Genomic DNA, 16,024 nt, shown 5'->3' with positions numbered 1-16,024 from the left:
TGTGACATAGGAGACTATTGCCCATGCCATCCCAAGTGAGACAATAGCCAGTGTAGTGGGGGGCAGCTGGATCCCCATGGCAGAAGGGAATGCTTTGTCAAACTCTCTGCAAAGCTTGGCCAGGTACGGAGGCACCTACTGCAGAGTAACTAAAACAGTTGCAACCCTCACACTAGCTCCCTTGGGAGGTCTGTTGGCTAAAGTCTTTCATAGGATGTTCACGTAGAGCAGGGAGAACAAACAAACAAACAAACAAACATACAAACCACTTTAATTAAATGTGAAGGTCACTTGTTTTCCAGAGACTGCTGCCATGAGTTGCTGGGTCATGTTCCCATGCTAGCCAATAAGGAGTTTGCCCAATTCTCCCAGGTAAGAAGCTTGTTCTGCTAGCTGTTAACCAATTGCTCTGGGTAGCAGGCCAGACATGCCTCAAAGGCACGCAGCTCACCGTGCTTGAAATGTTATTTTAAGACTTGGGTGTGTCTGAGTCACAACCTCCAGCAGTAGTGGGCTAGCAGTGCCTCAAGAGATAAATACTCCAAGGGAGTGGTGCACAGTGGAGCACTGCTCCCTGTGGACATTTTGTAAAAGAAAGGGCAAGCAGTGTTTGTGGGACATCTCTGTGGGAGAGCCAAGTCAGCCTGCAGCAGGATGCCAGTGGAGCCTCTGCAGTGCTGCTTGTTTGAGCTGTATAGACCTTATTCCCCAGGCTTCCTGTCTGATGCCACACCAACCAACCCAACCACCAACAGCCATCACACCCCTAAGCTGGCTCTGCCTCTGGATGTACGTTTTTTATCTCACATGATACTTTAATTGTGTCCATCACCATGTCATTCATTTGAGATGTTTTTCCTTTTACAACTCACCAGATTCTCACAGCATTGCTCACACTGGCGAGGAGGCTCCAAAAAGAAAACAGAGCTTCTTTGTACAAAAGAGACCATTTGGTATGAGCTGTCGGTGTCAGACCCAAGTGAACTCAATGACCTTGTGTAACTAAAGACTGCAGAACTATAAGTGTGCCTCAAAACCATAGCAGAGGGATAAAGATAACTCATATTCTAGGGTTATCAATCAGTGGCCAGTGTGGAAACTAACAATAAGTGCAGAGGGGTTATATGATGTTGATCCCTGATAGAATATCTGAAAATAAAGCCACTTCACCTCACAATATGTGGTTTCCAATTGTATCAACTTGGATACATGCCAGTTTCCATTCTGGTCATATATATTGGCTATTATCAGTAGTTCTTAAAGTATCCTCAAGGTCTGTAATTGTCTTTGGAAGAACTCTCCTCAGTTCAGTTCAACACCAGAACTGAGGACACCTTAGAAAAGACATTATAGCAATCTCAAAACTTTCAGCTTTACTCTTACTCTGCCTGTAACACAGACTATACAACATGGAATAACATTAAATTAATTTTCACAATTTGCATTTCACATTTCCAAAAAGTATTTTCACAGCTGAAATTCACCCCATAAACATTCATTTTTATTCCATTCAACATGAAAAGATGAATGAGGAATAGGGAATGGCTTTGTTTGTCTGCTGCACAATACAGCTCCCAGGATAGTTAAGAGGAGACACCTACAGTAAATTATTGTGAGAACAGTAATTAACAGAGAACATAGTTGTGAGTACACAGCATCCTCCCTGCATGTATCTGACATACCGATAAGGGCTGTCAGAGAGAGAATGAGAGACTAAAAGGTATGGAAAAAATAAAACCCACCTTCCAGTCCTTACTTCTCATTCCTCCCTTCAAATCTGTGCCTGAGATAGTCCAGCATTAAGCCAAGAGATGGTTAACTTTACACAGAGAACTCTGAGGATTAAACACTCATCTAATGTGGCTCCCAGTGGTATGTAGCTGGGGGCCAGGGAGAGGTAGGCATCCTGGAAGCCATGGAAGGTCATTTTGGGTGACAAAAACAATGAATAGTTCATGCTATTCATGCTAGAAATGATGTGGTCCTCCCCCTTCCCCTCTTTCTCTCCCTTGGGCTGAATAATCACACTAGTGTAACACTGACTGCTTGCTTACTTGCTTTAGGATATTGGACTGGCTTCTCTTGGATCATCTGAAACAGAGATTGAGAAACTAGCCACAGTAAGTACAGACAGCAGTTTAGTATCAGAGGCAAAAACCAAAGGACTCACTTCATATTCCTCACTGTTCAGGGAAGGCTCTTCTTTAGTGTCTTGGCTTAGCTACACAAAAATAGGAGCAGCAGCAGAATTGTCTTCTCCTCATCCACAGGTTGGGGAGGTGCTAGAGCAGGAGCTGGAGTCCCTCCAAGGGAGCCCAGAAGCACATGATTCCACTTTGAGGAAATACTTATACTTTTTGCTGCCATAAGAATATGTTCCTGAAGCTGAGCCTCTACAGTTTCAGCAATGGGAGGGTTCTGACTCACTTTATAGATTTATCTAATTGACTGTATACTCAATGTGATTATATGTATACTCGATGGTGCAGGGGGCCATCAGAATTCAGGGTGCCCTTTATTTGCTAATCTCACGAAATAGGTGAGCTCTTTGGCAGCAGGTACTCCCACTTGGTTCTGAATCCCTAGGCTGTATACAATCTGTGAGAATGACTCATGCAACCTGTAGCTCCCATCTTAATCTGAAAATATGCTGGAGGCCAGATTTTTTATTTTTATTTTATTTTATTTTTTCCGATAATAGCAGCTATTTCACTGTCATGATTATTTTTTTTCAGGGGAAGAAAGGAGTCTTAAAGGGTAAGGTTAGCAGAACAATGGGTGCTAGATCTGAAATTTTCAGTGTCATCTGGGGTTTAGAGAGGTAGAACAAAGGAACCTTTTTTAAAGAGTTACGTGCAGTTCAGGATTCATGAGAATACCATGTACTAAGTACCATTCATGTATTCAGAACAGTAAACATGTTCTGGATTAACCACTCAATCTTCATTTTTTTAAAAAAGTTCAGACATCTAATCTAGGCTCTTTTTTAATGTTTCTTCATCAGAAAGTGAAGATAGAGAACTTTTAATGCTTTCTCTATCAAGACATAGATATCTACCATAAATTCTTGTTTCTCTCTAGAAGTCCCTATCATTCTCCATTCATTATAAAGAGTTATCTGTTTTAGGTAATATGGCAATATCTAAGCTACCTAAGAGTTTCTTAAGAGAATCATGACTTTTTTCATGGTCTATAACATACATACAACAAATGTTGAAATGACGTTAGTTCCTTCAGTTCCATGAGTTTTCTAAGCACGTGGATCCATACACAGTGGGCCACAGTGGGCCACAAATACTATGTCTTGTACCCTGTTAAGACACTAAGAACCGAAAGAACCTCACTAAGAGCCAAATAAATGATATCTAAGGAACCACTTAAAAACAATAAATACATTAAAAAATCCTTCTCCTAAAGCATTGTCCCATGTCTCACTGTCACTTTCTGCAAAATCATGAGATACTTGAAAGGCTTTTCACTGGAAATAGTAAGAATCAAGATTATTAACACAAGAATAATGGAGAATTATCACTGGAATTTTAGTAAAAGCAGCTCTGAGTTTTGCAAAAAGAAACATCTTGGCATGCTGCTTCTTTAGTTGTAAATTTGTAGGCTAAACCCAAAAATCATCAAAATCAGAAGATGCATATCAAAGAAGGTTGGGGAAAGAAAGAGAAAGAGAGTGACAACATAGACAGAATATAGTTTCCCATTATTTTGTGAAGTGCTTGCAACTCTTTGAGAAGGATGTTGAGAATGCTAATCTGAACCCTGCAAATGAAGCAGCAAAGAGCTATGTGCCCCTAAAGTAACCCTGAAGAGTTGCAGCACAAAACCATATTCTTGAGTTGTATTTTGTTTTCCATGTTTTGCACAACAACTATCCAGCAGCTTAGGGGTCAAGCTGTGCAGAATTTTTCTTCCACTGTTCATTTCCTTAGATGGTATAATAAAGGAAAGGCTAATAGGTTACCAGAGCCAACAATTGCTTTTATCCCATCACTGTCCAGCAGGTAAAGGAAGTATGGTCCCAGTCATGCTTTATTGCAAGAAAAAAAAATAATAAAAAAAATGCATCTTTATTTTCTGTTGCAGCAAGATGAAGATGGAATTTGTATAATCTTAAAGGATACATTGCTGCTAAGGAATAAGTCATTCCTGAGTTCTGATGAATGCTAGAGAAAGGAGGAAAGGAACTGCCTTTTCAAGGACCTTTCTAAGGTCTTGAACCCTCTGTGGGTGTCCACCTGTGCTTTTGGGAGTATGTATTGAAAACTGTCAGTTTTCAACTATAAGGCAGCTCAAAGCTAATTTATTTAAAAACAGATAGTATCATTAGCAGTTTTTTCTTTTTATTTTTTGGAGAGAGTGAGAATGGAAAGGATGGCAAGTTTTGAAAAAATATGTATTGGGATTTTTGTGTGTGTTATATGTTGAAGAGAAAAAGTAATTTACTTAAAATATATAGCTGTAAAATTTGAAGATACAAAAACATTAAGGACTAGGGATAAAATACTTTAGAAGGAAGGTAAAATGAAAAGCTTAAAATTGAATTGCCTATTGAGACTGTGATTTTCACAAATTGTTCTTGTTATCAGCTTTATTGGTTTACTGTGGAGTTTGGTCTCTGCAAGCAAAATGGATCCATCAGAGCTTATGGGGCAGGACTGCTTTCATCTTATGGGGAGCTTATGGTATGTGTCATGCATTTGGTATGAAAATATTTCTATAATCCGTTTCTCTAAATTCTCTGGTAAAAGCAAAATATTTCCTCACATACAACAATATGATTTAAAATACTGCTTTTTTCTTCTGAAAAAAAAATTTGTTCTTCCTCTCAGGAAGCTACCGAGTAGGGAACAAAATGCTGTAGGACTACCTGTCTTCAACCTAGAGAGATGAAATTCAATGAAACACTCAACCTATAAAGTATTAGGTTTGTTTCTTACTGCTCCTATCCAGTAGTGATGCAGAATTAACTTCAACATAAAAGTTTTCTGTACTTTTCCGTATTACTCACTAGAGGGCAATATTATGCCTATTATGAACTGCTAACTTCATCCACAGCATTGACCTTGATGCACATATACATCAAAAAAGCAGTGACTGACTGGATTTTACATTCATATATACATTTCAAAACTAATTGTAGCTTGAATTTTATATAGATGAAAATCTATATGTAGGCTGAATACTGTACTGGAGAGATAAACTGTGGAAAGAGTGTATACTTTTACAGAAAGGTCATGGGTTTCACCTCCTTCATACAGGCAGTTGGTAGGAGGGACATTTTTTTCTCCTCAGTTTTTCAGAACACTGAAGCACATGATCAGTTTATAGGTGCAAAAGCCCTGAACTGGTATCATTAGGTCTCAATTGCTTCAAGTTATGCAAATACTGGATGATTTTTGGTAGTAGTAAGGACCAAAGGTGGGGATGTGGAGGGTGCTCTTTTCAAGCTTATTTATAAACTAAGTATCAAAACTTTCATGGGAGATATATACACACAAACTACAGATGTGTCTAGGTACATATTGATGCATCAACCTGCCACCTACCTACATGATACATTCATATGGAACCATGGCTTTGGATTAGCATGCCTTCGACTTCCATGGCTAGAGACAGATTGTTGTAACACTAAAAACAGTATAAAACTCTCCTAAAGCTATACAGGTCAGTCCTGCTCCCAGTCAAGTGGAGGAAGGATGAAACCACCCACTAGTGTATCTCAATGCATTTATAGTAGGAGTCACAACAGAGGTGCATCTGAGAGTTACCTATAGAAAGGGAAACCCTCACAGACGTCATGTGTCATTTTACCACCAGTGAGTTTAGCACCAGTTTTCTTCCGACACTTGAAATTTGGACAGTTTCGTTAGAAAATTCAGTTGTATAAGATTTGCAGAGCTTTCTGGATTGGAAAACTGAGATCTGCATGCTCACTACCCCTATAGATAAATGAGAATGCCTTCTTTTTGCACAGCAGCCTGATCTTGTGCCTGACTGCTCATGAGCACTAATCTTTAAAACAGTGAAATGTATATTATCTTCAAACTGATCAACCAGATCACCTACAAATTAGTCTCCAGAGTGAAGCATTTAGTTTGAGTATCTGTCTATTCTAGGGTAAGGCTGAAGCTACTATTTTTCTGAGACTCCCTCGGTATTTAGAGCTAGTAAGCAGGATACTTAGATTTGCTGTTATTTATCTGGTAAAACCAAGAAGGTCCAATATCAAAGCACAGGTAAAGGCAACATTTATTCTAGTCTGTCTGCCTGAATACTTTAAATCGTAGCTTTAAATCGTATGCATTTCCTAAATGGCACTTGTAATCATGTCTTGTATATTTACGCAGCTTTCATAGTAATATTCCCACAGAATCTATCTGAATCAAGTTACCTTCTTTTCTGTTTTCTTTTGACACACTGGAAAGTAAAAGTCATGTCAGAAACACTCAGCTTTAGTGTCTGGAATTGCATGTACCAAACTTGTGCTCTCCCTCCTCTCTTTCTGCCCTTTTCTTCACCAGACACCAATAAGCTGTTCCACTTTGGATTAAAGTAGTAGTCAAGCATTGCTTGTTCACAAAACTGTGCCATATAGCACAAAAGTAGAAGTGCATCTCAGATTCCCTGCCTGTAAGGTTGACTATAGGAGTGATAATTGTCCTTGAGTTGATAAATGTCTGATTCTTGTCTTTACTTTTATTATCAGTAATTGAAGGGTAATGCTGCAAGATAAGTTTTTGATACAGCTGGGTTCACCTGGGTCTTCATCCATCTTATTTCTGAAATTATATACAGATGTGATGGCATTTATACTCAAAAGGTAACGAAGAAGGATTCCCTCCTAACCCCTTCCAAAAGTGTGTCCGCTTTTCATGTAACACCTAAGATGGGCAAGTAGCTGATCAGCAATAATGCTATGCGCCATGTACAATCCTTATGTAAGCTCTGGAAGTTTATCTGTGTAGCTTTGTGGACAGCAGATTAGTAGTTTCTGTGCAATTCACCTTGAGCACCTGAAACTTCATGTACACAAATTATTTATATCTATGGCCTTAAGTGCTCAAGTTTCCTTAGAGGGCTGGCTGATTCACCTCATGGATTTTTATTTGTAACAAAACTGAAAACCCGAAATGGTTCCATTTAGTCGTTGTAGTGTTTATAAGTGTTTAATTCTAACTTCAGTATAGAATCCATGACAGTGTCACTGAAGTGCTGAGGTGCTATACTTGAAACTTGAAAAAATATATGAACTGTTTCTTTCGCAGCTGAAGAGAGGAAATATGTGTAATGCAGTGTCTATTTCAGTAGAAGGGTGTGGGTTTTGTTTGTTTGTTTGTTTGTTTATTTTTTTTCTTGTTTGTTTGTTTTAGAAATACAGCAGTGGTTAGGCAGTTTTGTTAGAGATGAAATAAAAAATGTTCCTTGAACATGGACTGGAAGATAGTGAGGCTCATGATAGCCTTTAGTTCCTTAAAGAGCTCATTTTGCAGTCTTAGATTAGATCTTAAGAAAGGTCTGGATAAGCTTCACTCTTGCTTGGGAGAAAGCCATTGTCCTTCCTGATAATTATCTGCCAGCCTTCTCTGTATCAGTACAGACGTGGGCTTATGTGTGGAGTCCCCAAACTCAATTTCATGTCATCTAGAGGCTCAGCAAAAGTGGCACAGCCAGACTCACTGCAGGTTGTGTGATCAGGGAGACACATGCGGTAAGCTGGGCAAAGGAGTGGCTTCCTCATCACTGGAGGCTTCCAGATCAGTTATAGCAGGGTGATTTGGGCACTAAGGAGCCAATAAAGGCATGAGTTATTAAGGCCAGATGGTTGGCTGCAAGAAGATAACATCTAACCAGCTGGAAAGGGTGAGTGGTGTAACATAAAGCTAATATTATTGAGAATTAAGCATCAGTAAGGAGTCTAGGAACATCCCTGAACTGCAGCCTGGACTGGCTGTCTATGAGTGTATGACTGTAACCCAAGGAACCACATCCTGACTACAAAGTCTTCAAAATGTTTTCCTTTTCTCCACAGCACCCCCTCTGACCAGTTTGAAGTCAACTTTGGGTAGTTATTTTCTATGTATGAGCTTATCTTGCCCAAACCTGGGGAACAACATAGGGAAAGGCAGATAACAAGAGGTAGAGATGAAACACCCTCTGCAAGGTACTTGTGCTTAAATCCATGTTGTCTAAAAAATCATTTAAAGACAGCAGCTAGGTATTGGAAAGGACAGGATAACCATACCCAAGTCTAAACTGAACAGTTGTAATGGGTCTGACTGCTGGCCAACCTTGCCTCTTCTGAACTGTAAGAATTCCTCCCCAATAGCTCTTGGTATTGCACTGTTTATTTCACTATATTCTGTCAGCTGTTCTGCATTATCCAAAATGCTTCTCCTGTTAACACTCAGCTGGACTCTGTCCTACATACTGTAAAATCTTATGGCTCATACCACACTTCTGGCAGCAGTCAGTGCTACATATGCTTTTCTTGCAGCACAACAAGTACTTAACTTATAGAGGCCTTTCAGGCCATCCGGTTTCAAGCAGAACTTCCACTAAAATCAATGGGATTTCAGCTCTGCTTCAGCACTGACAGCATAGCGGGACCCCTGTCAGGTTTTGAGTTTCTAAAATCTTTTCCCATTAGTCCCCTGAGCTTCTAAGATTATAAGAGCAGCCTTATGTTTGTGTATACCATCCATCTTAGACTGTATGAGTGCTCTCCAAGGTTTATTCTTCAATTACACACTGCAAATGAATAACAGGAAAAACATCATCTTTTAGCATTTTATATATATATATATATTTTATTTTATTTTATTTTTTTATTATTTTTTTTCTTTTTTTAAAGTGTATATGAATTTCTGCACCAGTTCTGCAGCAAATTGACCTACTGGTTAACGCAGGCCTCCAATGATGGAGAGTTCAGGCTCAGTTCAGTAAAACATCTAAAAATGTGCTTAAGGGTACTGTCTGAACAAAATCTTGAAAAGCATCACCCAGTTTACCAGCCCTTTACAAGTATCATGGGAGTTGGTGATTGCATTGTGAAATAGTGAAAGGAGCCTTCTGAAGACTGGGGAAAAAGAGAGAAAGACAAACAGGCAGACAGCAAAAATGGGCTGATACTATAAGATGTATCAGATGTCTGTAGGTAAATGGGGGCCCATTGTACAGGCTGAGGATGGAAAAAAAAAAGGCCTTGGTTTTGCCTGAGAGGTGTTGCCTTTTTCCTTTTTGTTTATATACAGGACATTTCACTGAAGTGACCATGGGACTCACCATCATGGTTAACTGGAGGCCAGACCAGCTTTGAGGCACATCTACAGCACAGTTCAAATGGCACTGTAACTGAGCTAGCATTAACCTATCTGACTCGGGTTGCAGAGGCAGACAAACTGTGCAGGGACTTTTTCTGAACCTTAGTTGTGCTGCCTTCCTAGGACCCTGCACAGGTACTAAACAACCAATACTAATACCTATGAAGTCATACTGCCACCATCTCTGCTGCTGGCTGGTTTAAAGGGTTTTCCAGTATGTCTATACAAATTGTAAAGGTGCCTACAGACTGCAGTGTGGACAGAATTAGCTTCTATGATCCTACCATCTGCCTGAGGGTAAAATGTAGAAGAACCCAAGCAGAACTTATAGAAGAAACTCCATGGGCCCAAATCACAAACATACACGTGCAAAGTATAGTGTACAATTATAGCTTGGCTTTCAGGGACACTTTAGTGCTGCTTAAATGTCATGGGAGCTGTGCAGAAAATACCAAGATCATTCTGTTTTTCATTTCAGCAGGAAATGTGAGCTTCCTAACATGGTCTGGGGACTTCAAAATAGTGTGCAGACTCTTCTGTGCTATTGGCTGAGAAAACAGCATGATGCTGAGATTATTTTTTCTGATAGATATTTATATTTTGGTAGATATTTATATTTTATATTGTAGCGTAGACTTCCCCCTTCCTGTTTGTGAATGTGTCTATGGTATCTAATAATACATCAGTGTAATACAGAAAATCTCTTCTTCTTCTTCTTCTTCTTCTTCTTCTTCTTCTTCTTCTTCTTCTTCTTCTTCTTCTTCTTCTTCTTCTTCCTTCTTTTTTTTAAAAAAAAACAAACTTATTAACTGCTATTTATGAAAAACAGCTTTCACCTGTGAAAGAACATGAATTGATACTGCCTTTAGCTATTCCATGAGTATTTCACAGCCCAGTAAAGACTGATTCTTGCTATGTTCATTTACCTATTCTAACCTTTGTTGTTCCTGTTACAAAGTACGCTTTATCAAACAAGCCAGAGTACAAGCCTTTTGATCCAGAAGTGACTGCAGTTCACCCGTATCAGGATCAAGCCTTCCAGCCTGTCTATTTCATAGCAGAAAGTTTTGAAGATGCCAAGGCCAAGCTCCAGTAAGTAATTTCACTGGTGGTGGGGGGGGGGGGGGGGCACACACCAGCTTGAACACACATTTCTGCTGCACAGTGGCTTTTTTAGATGTGAAAGTGTTTATCTGAGAAAAACTTCATGAAAAGCCATAGCTAAGTATTGCTATACCCTGTCCAATACTTTGTCTCAGCAATACTTCATCTTATCAACTTCTGAGGTAAGTTCTGCAACTGAACAGTGAGAGTAGAGTGCAATCCCACAAATAGGGTGCCTATGCGCTATTCCAGACAAATGGGAGGTCACGAAGAACTGACTTACCCAAGGTCACACAGAAATTTTATAGCAGACTTGGGAATTAACATGGATTAGCAGGGGTCTTAAAAACAAGATTGCCTTTCTCCTCTGATTATATCTGCGCAAGAATGCAGAATCAGCGTTCACAGGCAGACTGATTTCTACCAAGTAGCTGACTGCAATCTAAATAATATTATTTCAAATTAGCTTGAGGTGTTTCTAAATGCATTTCTGTGACTGTTATGTAATAAGTTGTTGTTTTTAAAAAGGGTTTAAAATTCTGGGCCTCAATCTCCAACAGTTAGAATAACAAGAGCAATTCTAGCTGGCGCTACTGGGGAGCATGCAGGAGCTGAAATGAGAAATTTATTAGAAGAGGAGAACTTGGGCCAGATTTCTTCCCATCCTCCCCCACCTCCTGCCCCAAAACACTGTCTGCTGAGGTTATAACAATAGCAAATTAGGCTCCTCATCTTAAATCTGCGGGTTCAGATTTAGCTATTATCTTGGCACTGTGCTAAAATGCAGCTGAGAACTCACTGGCAGAAGAGAGATTTTCAAGAGCTTTTGACTCAGGCAGACCTGAAAAGAACTTAAAAGGACAAGGAAAACACCATTCTCAAACTTAAAGTTTTTCATACATTTTTCAGGATGGTTGTTCAGCCAAAGCTGCTCAAAATAACTGAAGGCACAAGAATCTGTCAGAATGGAAAACATAAGGCAACATCAGTACAGGGGGTTCCTACCAGCATGTACTTAATGGAAACATTGTCAAAAATGGCAAGCAATTTTTTTATATATTTTTTTTCCTTTCAAGAGAGATGGCAAAATAGTCCAGTATGCCTAGTATGGATAAGTTTTTAGGATTTTATGCAGAAAGAGCTACTCCAGGTTATTTCTTGGAAGTGAAGGCAGCAGACATGCTGTGTTTCTGCATTCCTCTAGCTTGTGGTTGTAATAACTCTGAACTGTGTTAACGGAGAGCTGTAAGAGCACAGACGGATCTGAGCCAGCCATGCTGAGAGGCAGGCACTGCAGATCTTTTGGGCTGCAAGTAGTTCAGCTGTGGGGAGGATATAATGCACCAGAAAACCTTATGGAGTGACAGTGATGAGGGTGTCACAGTAGCCAGGGCTACCCTGATAAATCCACGCCTACGTATGGATAAATTAGGTCCTGCAGGTTTTATATGTGGAGAAGTGTCTTCTGAACTAGCAGGTCTGTCTCCTTCCTTCACAGAAACTACTCAATGAAGATCAAGAAGCCCTTTTCTTTGCACTATGATCCATTCACCAGCAGCGTAGAGATTCTGAACACACCACAGAAAGTCGAGAGGGCACTCAGTCAAATGAAAGAGGACCTGAAAAATCTCTGCCTGGCCCTTGAAAATCTCTCTTAAAACTGCAGCAGTACATCTCATCTGGAACTGATATATATGTAGGCAGTTGCAGCACTTGGAGATTTAGTGATGAAGTTGTAGGTGCATGCAAACATGCAGCTGCATGCACCTTTAACCCACAAACAGCTCTCTCAAGCTAATCTTTTCACTGTAATTTAGGCTGCTGACTTAGCCACATTAATGCATTCCTACTGAGTATATTTAAATGACAAAAAAGCTCAAATTACTCCAGTTTTTGGTAGGTGATATAAGCTGCAGCTGTTTGGTGTGTACTTATCTGTTATTATTGGACCTCTACAGGTTTTTTGTTCACCTGCTGCCTTTTGAAGTTATTGGTCACAAAATAACTCAATAACTCTTCTGTCACAAAGTGTTTTACTTCTTGCTTAAATGACAAGATCACAATCTTTAAGGCTGGCCAGCTGCCTACAGTCCTTGCAGCTAGCTCATTTCTGCTAGCAATTACTATCAGCTATTGTGTTCACAAACTATGAATGATTCCTTTACAATGTACAAATGCAAGAGTTTGTAAGAAGGACCTTTTACTTCTGCTTGCTATTCATTTTTTAGACAGTCTTATTTTTCTGTAGCTTTCAAATGTGGCAAAATGATTTCCTGTCATATTTGAGAACACAGAATATGTATTCTTGGATTAAAAAAAAAAAAGGCAAAAAGGGCAGAAAATCTGATTTCTGTGATGCTGTGGCTCTGTGGCATACCTGCTTGATTTGAAACAGAATTTTGGATTCTGGAGAGAGGAAAGATAAATGTATGAAAATATTTTCAAAGAAGCCTATAAGAAATGGAGTGAGTCCCATTGATGTAGGTGTAGATCATGTGATGCAGATAGTCGTAAACACATTTAAAGATTTTTGTTTTTCATTGGCGTTATAATGACTTTTAGTAATAACCAAAAATTGAAGTATATTTATTATTGATGGAGCAAATCCTAAGATCAAACAAAAGTAGCCATATAGCCTTGCTATGGATACAATACCAGTCACGTAATCCAACTCATCTTGCTTCCTGCTCTAGTTCCTTTCTCAGATGTGCCTGAAATTTATCTCCACTCTGTAGGTCATGTTTTACAGAAACAATCCTTTAATTGCCTTTTCCAGACTTTCATGCTCTTTTAGAATCCTTCCTTCCTCCACTATCTACAAATAGAGACTAGTCTGGGAAAAGAAAAGGAGGCTTATGCCTGGAAGGATTCCCTCTCTGCTTAGCAGCAGCACAAACAGACAACATTGAAGCAGGCTGTGGATATGACATAAGTAGGGGCAATGTGGATCTCATGGCTGAAGTTGGGTGACAGTAATCCACAGACGTCAGTGTAGATTTATTCCGTGCAGCTAAGAAACCCTACTTGTATTTTCAAAAGTGTATTTAGGATAAGGCAGAGAGCAAGCTTGCAGCTTGTCCACTGCTGTCCATTAACTACCAGCATACATGGCCTGAACTCTGATGTAAATGTGAGGTGGTTTGGCTCTTGATGGAAAAGGAGTCATCAACTCTGCCTTAACTGGTCACTGTGGGATAACAGCATGTACACAGAAAGTCACAACAGAGCAATTTGCATGCTGTTATTTCATACAGAGCTTATCTCACTGTAATTTGTACATGTGCCAGGCTCTAAAGAAACTGTCTTATTGGAAGTTAATGGGATTTTGTCTCTTAAATCTTCATGTCCATAAGCACTTCAGAAAATTCTCCCATGGGCACTAATAGCGTATTCAAGACCTAGGGAGCTGCTGCAATGGCTCCATTTTATTAAAATGCGGTGATGCCTGACAAATTTGGAACTATCTTGGCAAAATATCTGTGAGACCCCTTTCTCTCAGCAGCAGGAACATCCTGAGCTCTTTCTTTTTCATTGAAATATAGGATTTTTGTGTTTTACTTCAGGAAAAATTTTGCATATTGTAAAACCTGTTTTGCTAGAGATTCAGACAGGGACAGAGCTGAAGTGAGTTCTTTTGCTTCCAGGGTATTTCTGCTGTGATGAATGATGATCTCTCAACATACTTTTATGGATTTAATTCTACTTATCCCACTTATACACACACAAATACTGTTTCTCTTCAGAGCGATTTGTTTTGTTACATATTGTAATAATTTATCTGTGTACTTCCTGCCAAATGGTACATAGGCAAAAATGCTTGATAGCTCACAACAGATTGTTTTCAGAAATATTATTTTCATCAACCAGTTATTTTACACTGAAAATGGAACCATGTGCTCCAGTTTTGTGTGTTTTCTTTTTCTTTCTTTTTAAGTGGAAGATAATGCCAGAGCGGAAGAGCTATCAAAATATTTTCTATAGATGGATTCTGTAGGCCATAGGGCCTTTTTCATGTATTCCCTCTGAAATGGTTGAATGTGGAGTTTATACTTGAGTTTGGCTATCGCTCAGAACAGACCTATATTTGGAAGAAATGAGAGACCTGATGGATTTGTTTTGCCCAAGGCCTCACACTTTCCTTGGAGGGACTCCAGGCCCGCCCACGCACCCTTGTCTTTTCCAGTTCCTGTAGCAATGAGAGAAAAAGAAACCATTTGGAGCCAGATTCTCCAATCATTACACATGCTGAGTAGTACCTGATCTCTTGAATAATCCCAGTGACAGTACTGAGCCTATTAAGGTGCTGTGTACAGAAAGTCAGAGCAGTCAAAACCTCTGTGGGTGTACTTGCTTTTTTATTGTCTTAATGATATTCGGTCTGCATACATGGCTAGGGTAGGCTCCAGTACAGCTTAGCAAAGCTTCAAAAGTAATGAATTGCACTACTTGAACTGTTAAGAGCCAGAAATATTTTTCCAAAGGAGGCAAATCTTTCCTTTCTTACTCAAGCAAACCTTACCCCTGGATAGTTATGATTGACACTCCTCTTTAATGAGGTCCAAATTCTTCTACTCTTATTCAGTGATATTACAATACAAAAGACTTCAGGGTTACATCCTTATGAGGTACACTGGTCAGGCTGCTCTTCCAACAGCCATTCTTTCATTTCTTCACAGAAGCCAAGAAGTACCTCATACTCTTGTTGGTCTAAGACGGGGTGATGGGGAAGGCACTGATCGGGCCTCCCTATGAAAATAAAGGCACAAAGGAAAAAGCACCAACCAGTAAAAATATGTCTTTTTGTCAGTTTGCATTTCAGCAGTTTCACATTAATCTTGCACAAGAAGGCTCCAAAGCCAAGTAAAACACATCCTGTGACTTGAAACTGAACTGATGAACTCCCCATGGGTCCTTTGCTTATCCCGATAAACTTATTTTTCCTAGATGGAGTGCATTTAGAGCAAAATAGTGTATGTTATTAAATCTGTATTGTGTTGTTCTGTTATACATGGGAGAGTTAGTAAATTTGGTTCGTGGGTTTGGGTTTGTTTTGTTTTTTTGGCTAACCAAGTCTGTCCTCTACCAATTTTGGTCCACCCTCAAGCCTCCAGCTGCTTCCCTGCTTCCCTGCAGATTTACTAGGGATGCCAAGGGTACCACTGCGTAAGGAGAATACATAGTTATGCAATTTGGGGAATTTGGCAGAACAGGAAGAGGAAATTTAGGCAGGCCTCCCACCCACTCCCATGAGAAACAGTATTGTATTACAAGGCAGAACTGTCATCCTCAAAAAGACCTTCTCAGTCACTTCTCTCTGGCTCCTTTAGTATTTCAACCTTTTTACTACCTGATGAACTTAAAACCGTATTTAACTGATTAAAGAAATCCCAAAATAAATTAAACAAAAAACCAAAAGACTTCCCAGAAAGAAAGCACTATATTGCATTGGGTCTCTGCTGACCCATGAAGGAAGAAACAAATAAACAAATATAAAAAATCAAACTTCCATGAAAATGATAGCGTATTCCTAAAGCAACTTAAATTCATTAAATGTACAGCTACACACCTGAAGATCATCTTACAGCCAC

The 16,024-nt window shown here is 39.5% G+C and overlaps 1 protein-coding gene across 1 annotated transcript in view; it reads left to right on the top strand.

The window, feature by feature from the left end:
• The window catches only part of LOC311221008 (tyrosine 3-monooxygenase-like), a gene marked incomplete at both ends in the record, with an annotated part of 30,402 nt that extends 18,308 nt beyond the window's left edge, over window positions 1-12,094 (top strand). Inside the window, 5 exons of the mRNA XM_084304727.1 lie at window positions 303-372; window positions 2,064-2,120; window positions 4,599-4,694; window positions 10,291-10,424; window positions 11,935-12,094. Coding sequence (XP_084160853.1) covers window positions 303-372; window positions 2,064-2,120; window positions 4,599-4,694; window positions 10,291-10,424; window positions 11,935-12,094 — 517 coding nt within the window. The remainder of the gene's footprint in view (window positions 1-302; window positions 373-2,063; window positions 2,121-4,598; window positions 4,695-10,290; window positions 10,425-11,934) is intronic.
• Between the last annotated feature and the right edge of the window lie 3,930 nt (window positions 12,095-16,024).

Source organism: Netta rufina, assembly GCF_964035555.1.
Source record: "Netta rufina genome assembly, chromosome: 1".
In the NCBI taxonomy this organism is placed as follows: Eukaryota; Metazoa; Chordata; class Aves; order Anseriformes; family Anatidae; genus Netta; species Netta rufina.
This window is presented reverse-complemented; position numbering and strand designations above follow the sequence as displayed.